The sequence below is a fragment of the Parasteatoda tepidariorum genome, chromosome 8 (genome assembly GCF_982258835.1).
Source record: "Parasteatoda tepidariorum strain Cologne lab strain chromosome 8, Ptep-v5.0, whole genome shotgun sequence".
Classification (NCBI taxonomy): Eukaryota; Metazoa; Arthropoda; class Arachnida; order Araneae; family Theridiidae; genus Parasteatoda; species Parasteatoda tepidariorum.
In genome coordinates, this window is record NC_141762.1 from 57,991,483 (window position 1) to 58,003,600 (window position 12,118).

Genomic DNA, 12,118 nt, shown 5'->3' on the forward strand with positions numbered 1-12,118 from the left:
TTCGTCAGAATTTGATTACGTTTTTGATCCATAAAGTGTACTTTTTTTACTTTATTTAAGATATAAAAAAATCATAAAAATAGATATGAAAGCAGGTGATTACAAAATGCCAAAATGTTTTATATGTTCTAAAAACACGAATTATAAGTTTCCCTATGATAGTGAATTGTTCTTTTCTGTCATGATTTTAAGACATTTTCTATATGCATTTTCTGCTTGTCCTCCCGCAGCTTTGGCAGATCAAAAAGGGAAGTACTTTATAAATGGCAACTGGAGAGTTGATTCACCCGGAAAATTTAACGTCCATGGATCAGAATTTATTTACAATCGAACTTGGGATGGAACAGAAATATTGACTTCAATGAACCCTACAAGATACATACTTATTGTTTTAGTAAGTTTGAATTCATACATATTTTCCGTTGCATTACATTGTTCAACAAGGTTTTCCAAAGCTCTGTAACCAAGGGAAAAAAAGCTACAGTTTAAGTGCCTTGCGAGTGAAGCAAAGCGACGATTTTAAACTATATATGTATATAATTATATTGAAAGAATTGTCTGGGTTTTAGAACAGACAAATGACTTAAATATTTTAAAATTTGGCGAAATTTTTCCCGCTAGATATTAAATATAAATTATCAAAATCACTACCTAATTCTCAGTTTTCGAAAATTTTTATGATTCCAGATAATTCAGCATTGGAGTAAGTTTTCTTATATTAATTAGATTATAAACGCTTTTCATTTTTACAAAACTGTCGCTTTTCTTGCTCACTTTTCTTGACGTTTTGAGCCATTTTCAGAATAAGCATCGACAGTGTTGGCTTTAGATTGGCTAAATATTATCTAACAGTCATAAATAACAGTTGTCAACTCAGAACAATCATTAAAATAACATATTAATCGCAAAAGCGCATCATTTCATATGATGACGAAGCCTTCGAAAAATAGATTTAAAGTAAAACATAATTAGAGCTTAATTTTTGTTTTTTTTAAAGATATTAAATCTTTTGTTTTAAGGTCATGGGAAATGGAGACGTTCCAACAGTGCAATATGAATACTGGATGTCAACATACAGCCACAAACAACGTACAAGTCAGCAACATACTTCATATCAAGCAGACCCCTTGGAACAACGTTCCTATCACACAAAATTTAATGAACCAAAAACGAACCCAACTCCCGTTACAAAAGAAATTACTCTATCACCAAAACTCCAAGGCTACAATTCCTTTTACCACCGAAATGAGATTTTAAAGTCAGTTCCTTCGTGGAGCATCAAAAGATTTTCTAATTACAAGAATCCTCTGAATATTTTATCTTACCAAAATCCAAATCATATTTATTCTGTTGATGGAGGAAGCACAACTGAGGCTGCTTACTGGAATCAAAACAAAGCGAAAGAGGTCACGAATAATATAGTTTATCAACAAATAAAATCCAAGAACCTTCCCATTTTGAATGATAAAATAGTTCCATTGGATAGTGCTGGAAGGCCAACTGGAACTTCAGCGCAGATGGGTAACCAAAACAAAGTGTTCGAATATAATGTGCAAGATGATTTTCTGAAGCAGAACATTAAAAATAAATCAAATATTGAAACAATTATTAACCGACGAAAAGAAAAATCATTAAATACAAGGGGTAAAAGTAAGTATGCTTATAATAAAATTTTTAACTATTATTTTGTTTTTAACTAAGAGTGTTCATCCCTTATTCGTTATCGCTCACCGTCTATCGGAATTGCTTACACAGTTCATTTCAAATCGCTTTGAACATTTTTTTCGCCATAACTTTTGTTCCATAATACAACTTTTAAACTTTAACCATTCCAGAACCGGGATCACGTATATGTAATCGCACCTATCACCCTACGCGGCCCACGGTATCTTATATAAAACGAGCCTTTCTGACACTAGCAGCCCAAGATCATACAGACGTGATGACAATATGCTTCTCTCGTATTACATCACGGATTAGCAACAAAAAAAAAAAAGATTTTTTTTTTCCCCTTCGTTATTTATTTGAGATTACATAAATTAATTTCATTAAAATGAAAAAACTTAATAATTTTATCCCTCCAAACCTAAAAAAAAATATATTAAAAAAATAATCACAAGTTTTTTTCAGACATAAGAATACGTTGATGCAAAAAAAAACTATAATGAGATACCTCCAAGTGACGCAGTGTTGGTATCCCGATCCTGATTGGTTATTAAAACGCAACATTTGTTTACGTTAGCAACTGTTCTTCTATTTCAAGCCAAGCCCATCAAGTATCAATTCTCTTGAGTGACACATTCTATAGTCTTTGACAAAGATTATTTAAACAATGATTGCAATTCTTTCACTACATATTTCTTACTTAACACAAAGACAGGCATGAAGCCATATAGAACATAAACAAACTGAATATGCGTCGAAGTTGCCAGGTACACTAAACAAAAATATATCACTGTGACAATAAAATACATAAACAATTAATAAATCTAAGTAAAAGACGTAGACGTGAAATTGTATTTTAATAAATTTGATGTGCGATACAGCGCTGTATTTAATTAAATTCACATTAATTAACATTCTAGCTTAAATTTAGCTCAACTTTAATTAGCCACATTTGCTTATAAACGATCAGCTGGCGCTGACTCATAGGTCACATGAGTGGGTATCCGTGATCTTCTTGAAGTGCAAATATCCAATTCTACTTAGATCGGTTTTCCTTTTACATCAAATCCGAATAGGGAAGAAAAAACTGAATTTTGACATAAAATAACTCAAAAATCAACAAAAACATTTCTATATTAAAATATTCATTCCTTAAACATTTTTCCAAAAATTGGCAAAAAAAAATTTTTTTTTAAATCTTTTAGATTTTGAGCTAGGAAAAAAAAAGTTGGCGAAAAATCTTCTAAAACCATGGTGATGATAGCAGGAATTATTATTTTTTTAGCACAGAGTAAAATTACACACTAAAATTGATTAACCATATAAGTCTTTACGGACAATGATGGAGAGGAGCATTCCATTTCGGCCCATTTCCAAGTCATTTGAAGTGGTCCACGTCCATATTCGCTGCGCGAAACGGCCAAGAATATTACTGGTCCACCAATCTTTAACCCTAGTCCTCGCATTACCAGAAATCGCAGTGGCTAATTACAGCGGCGACCAAGCAAATAGCTCCAAAATTGCTTTCTTTTTATTTATTTAGTTATTATTATTTTTTATTTATTTATTTTAATTAACGTTTTTTTGCAGAAAATTCGAATTTTGTAATTAGAAAATATGTTGTCTTAATCGTGGTAATCGGAAAATAAATTCCTGATTTATTTAGAAGTTTTGAAAAGGAGCATTTTTTGAGCGTATATTTACCCCGCATTAGATGCCGAAAACTGATCAAACTGCTCTTGCGGATTTTTCGCATGTACTAATCATACTTTTTCTTTCTTCCCAAAACTATTAAATAACTCATTTTTTCACTACTTGTTTTAAAGCTGAGCTCACTTTTTTTTTATTTTAGAACCCTAATGAATCATGGAATGGAATAAAAATCCACATTTCAAAATTTTGAATGATATCTTGTCAATGCAGGTAATACGTAGGAACAGGAATAATATAAGGTGCTAAGAGAAAAAAAATTTCAGAATCAGATAAGTCATTGCTTTAAACCATAAGGAAAAATCTAATATCCCATGGAATTAATGATTTTTATTGATCTTTTCTAAGTTGCCGAAAAACAGGGAGAAATTTGATAAAACTTTCTCTGGATAATGGATTCGTTGTTACGAACCTTTCATCATTTCCTGCTAGGCCGGGAAAGTCAGGTTGGCAGGGAGCTGGAACGAATCCAGCTGACTGAAGACTCCCCGTGTAGTAAATGGTGACTGGTGCACGTTAAATTTGTCAGGTCACAAAGTCCTCTATGTTCCCATATCAAATTATACGTCTGGGGTTACTGAATTGGAGATTGGGCGTTCTCTGATTCAGGTCAAAAATACGATCTGTGAATGAATAAATGGATGAATGAATAAATCCACCCTATAAAGTGCGACATATGGGTGTGGCAGAAGTCGAATTCTTGACCATAGACGGCGCCACTGGAAAGCAAGAACAATAGCACCCCTTGCTTTAATGGCCTGCGGCAACAACACAAACATCATTTCTTGTAAAGTTTCGAAAAAAAATGTTTCGAAATTTCTTTAAGTTTCGAAAATTATCAAATAACAAGCATAGACTTAATCGTTTTCTCTTTACTTTTCAGAAAAAAAGAATCACAATAAGAGGAAAAGAAAATCAAATAACGGTAATAGTTTTAAGAAAAATAATATAAATTTCATAACAGTAAATTTGATTAAGTTTTAACGTAACATCTATTTTTCTTCCATTTTTCAGATAACTGTCAACCTTGTCCAAAATCAAAACGCCAAACAAAACACTTCTGTCTCAGTGACTTTGGTAAATATTTCAATTGCTTTTTATTAAAAAATATTTTGGGTATTAATTTTTCAGAAGAAACACTCTTTTTATTTGCTATAATTACAGGACTAAAGCATACATAATATAAATGAGATCGGTGCTAGTACCAAAAATATAAAGGGCATGTGACAACTGCACAAAAGAAAGCGGGCACTTTCCCAAACTAAAATGTAATTTGTATGGTTTTTGAGGTAGACGTTAACTGTGCTGATTAGCACACATGATATTTTAAGTTGTAGAACAAGAGCGAAATTTTGCTCTTCAAAATTAAAGAATGATTTAGCATTACATATTGCGCAATTGGACAGATTTCTCTCAAATTTTGAATTATAACATTTAAAAATGCTGTTATATTTAGAAAAATTAATTTTATAATTAAGCATAAATATTTTTGGATTCACTTATATAATTTTATCAATAAAAATTAATTATGCAACACTCAATACAAAATAATTATAAAATTAATTATAATAGATACAATTATTATACAAAAATCAAAATTAAGGGGCTCTAACTTTCAATTTTTCCTTGACTAAACAATTGAGACCATATTTTCTAGATTTACACTTTTCATAGTTTCTGGAAAAAATATCTGAATCTGTCTAAAACAATAGGTATGTTTATTCGAAAATTACGTTTTTGTAACTTCAAAAAGTATCAGAACGTAATTAAGTGCTCGTGGACGAAAAGCTTTAAGTATTAATACTGTCAAAAATAATTTAAGGTTGACTTACTGTTTTCTCTTACTAAAATAATATTTTCAAGAAAACAGGTTGGTAGGTACTTTATTTACGGCGCACAAGAGCGGCACAATGATCTTTATCAAGAAAATAAGAGAGTAAAAATAAGTTGTTGAATTATGTCTTGTTTTTGAAAATAGAATTAATTCATTTAAAATGTGGTATAAGTCCAAGGCTTTTTTAAGAATTATTGTTTGAATAAATTTAAAAATATTGGTAAAAGTTAATCAATTTGGTATTTTTAAGACTATAATTTGAGGAAACATCAAAATTCCACAATGGTCATTAAAATTGTAAAATATATCTATATATACAATCAGGGCTCGAAAAACCACCCGTCCTCGGCAGTTAAAAATTTCCCGCGGACAACGAATTTCTCGAATCAGACGTCCGCGCGGACGGCCATTTTCCCGTTAATGTTCGTGATACACTTTCAATTTTTGTTATCTTACAAGAGTCTAGCTCCTCACTTCGAAAATGACCCTCTATTCTAGAAATCCCGTACAGCAACATACTGCGCATGGTGGATTGATGTTTATTTCCGTCTGGGAGTACTGCAGCAGTTGAAAGGGACTTTTCAGCAATGAACTTACAAAAAAACACATTACGTAAGCGTTAAACGCAACTATGAACATCCACCTAAATGGAAAACCCCTTTCAGATTTCTGTGCAGAAACCTCTGTAAATCATAGGCTTGATTGTGGAACTGGCAAACGTCATATTTGATTCATTTAAAAAACGCAGTACCCTCGGATAAATTGACATTCCAGATAACTTGACCTTTGTCATTTAAATTATTTCATAAAAGAAAGAAATTATTTCATAAAAGAAATACTAGGTTTTACTATTAGTAATCTAGTATTTCTTTTATTACTGTATAATGTAATCCTAGTAGCTACTAATTCATTGTGTAATTTATATAAATGTTTGTAATAAATAAGAAAAAATAATTTTTTTTTTATTTAGAAGCGACGGGTTAGTTTCAAAGGAGGACGGGTACATTGTTGGACAAGCCGTCCTGGGGGACGGGTAAAATTTCTAAGTTTTTTCGAGCTCTGATATACATTAATAATCCAAGTTTTTAGCTTCAAATGGACTAATTTTACTTTCAAAAATAATTACTAACAATGGACTAATTTTACTTTTAATCTCAATAAACTTATTACTTCAAGATCTAATTTTTCTTATAGTATTGCAAGCTGTTGTGCTCTCCTTTGAAAAACAACAAGAAAATATTCGTTTTGAAATAGAAGTCACCCGTTCTTTCAAAAATAAAATACCCATAATGCCCAGGGAGTACATATGGTCTCCAAGTCATTGCCAGTGCCCTAAACTTGGACTTGGAAAAGAATTAATTATAATGGGCAATATGAAGACAGTTGGCAACCAGAGAGAAAGCAGATTAGTGGTGGATGACAATTCTTTTGTCAGGAAGTACACTCACAAAAGAGCAAGAACAATGCTAAGATTACTCAGAGACCAAACTCTTATATGTAAAAGGTATTAAATGAGTATTATTAATTTACATAAATTATTTGAGTTTCATCCTAATTCATTTAGTATTTAGTTGCATTATTAAATGAATCAAACAAAATGTCCCACAGTGGACTGATCGGAAGACACACTTTCCAGTGAATCACCAAAGTCAAGTAAATCACTGTTGTCAGTGGGCGGAAGATACGCATGACAAACATGAGCAGGCGAACGCTGTTTATGGAAAATTCTTCAAAACCCCATCACAAAAAATGTTATAATATTAAACTCGTTGCAATAAAAAAAAACGCTGACTTAAGATTTCAGATATACAAAGAAAGCCAAGAATAAGGTAACTTAATAACTAGTTTTACATCTTCCAAAAACTGCTTAAAGAAATATGTGCTGGTATGTTTTATAATCAATATAGAGTTTTATGAAAATTATAATACTCTTAAAAAAATCAGTGCATTTCGAACACATTTCGTTAAAACTGGTTGGCACGAAAGGATTGAAATTAATAACAATAGCTAATAAATTGTTTGTAGAAAGTGTTTTAATTAGATTTTGTGTTTGCTTGAGCGAAGTTTGCATTTTATTTAAATCTCATGAGGGAGTGAGTGATTACTTCGCGAAGGGGCTAAGGGTGTACGGTATCGGTCCCCTTTAAACTATGCTTCTATAAAATGGTCAACTTTGTGTGAAGGTCGTTGAGATACCAAAAAGGGGGATACAACCCCTCTGCAGAGGAGCAGTCTTGATGTCCCATCTTTAAACCATCCTCAAGGATGTTTGTCAGACTGCTTACAATAGCCCATTGTGCAGTTAAAATATAACGTAAATAAAGCAGTCCTACAGATGAAATGTGTAAAAAAAACGTGTTCATCCTTTACTATGACTTAAAATATTTTGAAGGATCCAAAAGTTCACAATCAATTAAAATTACAATACAATGTGACAAGTTCCTATGAATGGAGAATATCAATCGCAGAAAGAATATCTAAAGTAATCAATGTAAGTACAACAAAAAGGAATTTTCCGAAAAGGTGCGTTAGTGAATTTAGAAGCTAATAGCAGTCTATACTCATAAGTTATAAAAGATTCAATGCAAAATTTTTTCAACTTCAAGAATTTTGTTTGACAAAAATTTTTTATAATTCATTTTACAAAGTTTTAAACCTGTCATTCGAATTATTTAATCAAGATCATCTAAGTAATGATAAAATCATTGTATAGTGGGTATCTTATATTAAGCTGTAAAAGTTTAAATATTTTTATTTACAGATACAGGTATTGAACTACATTGATTCCATTTGTGTTTCAAAATATTTGAATAAATAAGTTTTTGATTGTAGTGTGTTATCGATAGATATAATGATTGAAAATACAAGCACTGCAATTTAGAAATCATAAGATTAGAGTATAGTACTTTTTACTTAATATTATCCAAATAATTATAAACTCCCAGTATAGTTAGCAGTAACAGTCTTAGATTATAGTTTCCAATATTTTACATACCATCTACAAACTCAGAAAATATTCATGTATCACTTAAACTTCAATTCTTTCAAAATGTAATGAATAAATAAATTTCTTTTATCTCTTAAATTATATAATGCTTATAAAAGTTCTTCAATATTTTTCTGCAATAAATATTAATGAAACATTTAATTCTGAAAAAAAAGTTAAACAATAAGAAGAAAAGGATTCAAAAGTAAACACCTAAATTTTAAGAAATTAATATAATAATAAAACAAGAGATAAATGGTTCATCTCAATTATAGTTTTAATATCTAAGTGTAAATGCGGAAAATTCATTAATATCAATTCAATATTGATTCATTGCTAAAAAGCTGGTTAAATAATTAATAAAAAAAGTTAAATAATTAAAATTCAAATAATGCATATATATTTTAGGGTTGGACAAAATAATGGAAACACTTCAATACTAACACATTTTTTGATATTTCTCAAAAATTCTTAAAAAATCAGTTTATAAATTTAGAAGTGATCATGCAATTTCTCAAGCATTTCAATGAAGTTTAAAGCTTTTGAGGTTTATGGGATCGACAATAAATTACGAACGGGAAAAAAATTTTACACCCTATGCCATAAGATGTAGTAATAAATTGGTAACTTATTACTAATTTCTTGAATATAATATGCAATAATTGCACAAAATTTTATACACCTAACTTCTCCATTTATGGAAATATGAACATTTTTATAAAAAATTTATTTTTTTTGTCTATGTTTTTTTGCTATAACTTTGAAAATATTCAATAAAATTAAGCAAAATTTTTCAACCAATTTAAAATTGATTACAAAATTATAGCTTTAAAATTTGAGAAAAATTCTTTAAAGACTGTACAAGATATGAGTAATTAGTAATTAAAGTAGTTCTTTTATACTGCGTATGGGCGGAAAAAATTTTTAAAAAAATTTCTTCTTAACTTTGTAGTGAATCGTATTTGGCAACTAATTAAAAAAGTCCAATTTGAATATCTTAAAAATTTAAAAAGCTTCAAGCCATTTTCTCAGTAGTTTTTTTACTCTTAAAAGAAACTACAAAATAATGGGGTTCTTACAAATTTCATTTCGATAATACCCCTCTAATAATGGTTCGGACAACAAAGTTTGATGGTGTTAGGAAATTAGGAAATAAAACATGCGCAAGAAAAAATACTTTTATAGGGGATAACCAACAATGCCAGTGTCATTTTTAATAAATCTTGTTTAATAGTATAAACTTTCTTTTAAAGCGTAAAAATCACTATTAGAAAATTGCTTTATGCATTTAAATTTTTTAGATATTCAAATCGAACTTTTTTTTAATTAGTTGCCCACTCTGATTCACTACAAATGAAGAACAAAAAATTTTTAATTTTTCCGAACATGGGTAGTATAAAAGAACTACTTAATTTATCTTGCGCGGTTTTGAACGAATTTTTTTCAAATTCTAAAACAGTAATTTTGTAATCAATTTCAAATTGATCCAAAAGTTTTGTTTCATTTTATTGAATATTTTCAAAGTTATAGCAAACGGAAAAAATAAAAATTTCTATAACAATGTCCCTATCTCCTAAAAAATTTAAGCTAGAATTACGGAAATTTGAGCAATTATTGCATATAATAATCAAAACCATAGTTATAAGTTACAAATTTATTAGTACATTTTACGGTATATGGTGTTCAAAACATTTTATGGTGTCCAAAAACATTTTTTTCAGTTTGTAATTTAATGTTGGTTTCTCAAGCCTTAAAAAGCTTTAAACATCATTAATACTAGAAATCCCACAATCTAAACCCTTTGAAATTTATAAACTGATTCTTTAAGGATTTTCTGAAAAATATCAGAACATTTGTTAGCATCAAAGTGTTTCCATTTTTTTGTCCAACTCCTGTATGTACATATATATATATAAATGATGCTAAAATAATAAAGCAAGTAAAGATCACTACTACGTAGAATGTAAGGCAAGCTTTCCAAGCAAAATTAAATAACTTTATTTTTATTTTTAAAAAAATTAGATACAAAAATTTTTTTATCGTCTTGTTAGTCATAATCATTGTAATTAGTGATAGGTGTACCAAAAAGTTGAAAAGCACCAATTAAAAGTAATAAAAAGTTTACTATTTTTATATAATTTATTTTAAAATAAGCTATATAATTTTTTATATGTCATAAAACTTTTTAACGTCCTCGAGTGTAGTATTTTATTATACGTTGTGTTGAAAGTGGTATCTTATCATATGTTATGTTGAAAGTAGTATCTTATCATATGTTATGTTGAATGTTGTATCTTATATGTTATGTTGAAAACTGTATCTTGAATGTATGAATTCCCTACATGTTTTTTAAAATAAATAATTAATATTTGAAGTTGAGCTTTTTATCAGAAAAATGTGAGTAGCAATTGCGAATAGATATCTTTCAAAAAAATAAACTGTGCAACTTAAGATTCATTATTTTATTAATATTTGTTATTTTATTCATAAGGCATTTATAAATATACATAAAAATATATCAAGTTTTTAAGAAAAATGTTAAGGCATATAAAAGGCATAAATGAGTGACTAATATTAAATTATTTACAAAACTTTCAATGGATAAGAATATAATACTTATATCAATATATAAGACACTTTAAAACACAAGCTCGTGAGTTATCAGGTAAGTAGCAATTTTTTACATTCAATTCATTAATGCAATTGCATAATGAAAAGAATATCATATTAATCCATAAGAAACCTGCTCTTATAAAAAGTCGACTAGTTAAAATATTTATAAAAATTTAAAATCTCACATAAATAAATGCTTTTGTCTATTATATTTTTTTTTTTTTTTTTTTTTTTTGATTTATTTATTTATTTTTTCTTTTTTACAGTTTGTAGGACTGAAAACTTAAGTCACTAAATGATTTTTTGTACAAGTAAAAGAATGTCATAAATGCAATAATAAAGAGAGAAATTTAAAAAATATATTACTAAAATTAAAAAAAAAACACGGGGAGTAAAAATATTCAACAAAAAACATAATTAAGGAACTATGATAGGAAGAAATTTTGACATCTGTAAGAAAAAACTAAACTTCTTAGAAAATAAACATATAATAAATTATTAAAAGGAACAATATCAACTATACATTTTTTAAAAATACATATCTAAGAGAATGTATTTATTGCATAAAAACATCTAATAAAATTGTGCAATTATAAAATTCTTTTCGGTGGAACAAATGCACAATTTTATTCTAGTATGGTAAAATTTTTACTATAATCTCAACAAAAAAAACATATATAAACTGGATCTAAACATTTTAAATATCCTATTAACAATTATCCAATATGCTCCAAATAGAAAAATTGCATGAAATTCATTATTGGCTAAAATTTCACACTTTAGTCTACAACAAATATAATAAAAAAGGTTGTATACAACATACGACAGTAAAAAATTTTAGTATACATTTACTTTAAGATAATATAAAATGGTCTCAAAAACCTCATTTCAATAATATAGGCACAGACAATTAATAAATTAGATTAGCTATCACTTGATAAATGCTGTGCTGAAACGGAAAAAAATTGGATTTTGTAAATGCAGGGATAATTAATTAGTCAAACCCTTTTCTTTAAGCCAAAATGTGACAAGACTGTTGCCAAACTTTAACAGACATGCCATTTCTTAAGTTGTATTTTGTTGCTTTAATTTTATTGTAGATATGTTTTTAATAATCGCAATTTAAATTTAAACTTCTTAGCTAATATCAGACTGCTAACAATGATTTTTTTAACTGATTGAAGAAAAAATTATAACAATTAAATTTTTAACAAAACAAATTAACAGAATTCTACAACTTACAATTAACAATCAAATGAGAAAAAATTAACTTAGTACAGGAAGAGAGCTAAAACAAATTAAAAGAGCCA

The 12,118-nt window shown here is 28.5% G+C and overlaps 1 protein-coding gene across 1 annotated transcript in view; it reads left to right on the plus strand.

The window, feature by feature from the left end:
* The window catches only part of LOC107450815 (ADAMTS-like protein 5), a 68,946-nt gene extending 60,556 nt beyond the window's left edge, over positions 1-8,390 (plus strand). Inside the window, exons 9-13 of the mRNA XM_043043204.3 lie at positions 231-394; positions 1,020-1,650; positions 4,259-4,300; positions 4,390-4,452; positions 6,404-8,390. Coding sequence (XP_042899138.3) covers positions 231-394; positions 1,020-1,650; positions 4,259-4,300; positions 4,390-4,452; positions 6,404-6,720 — 1,217 coding nt within the window. The 3' untranslated portion in view covers positions 6,721-8,390. The remainder of the gene's footprint in view (positions 1-230; positions 395-1,019; positions 1,651-4,258; positions 4,301-4,389; positions 4,453-6,403) is intronic.
* Positions 8,391-12,118: the final 3,728 nt, after the last annotated feature.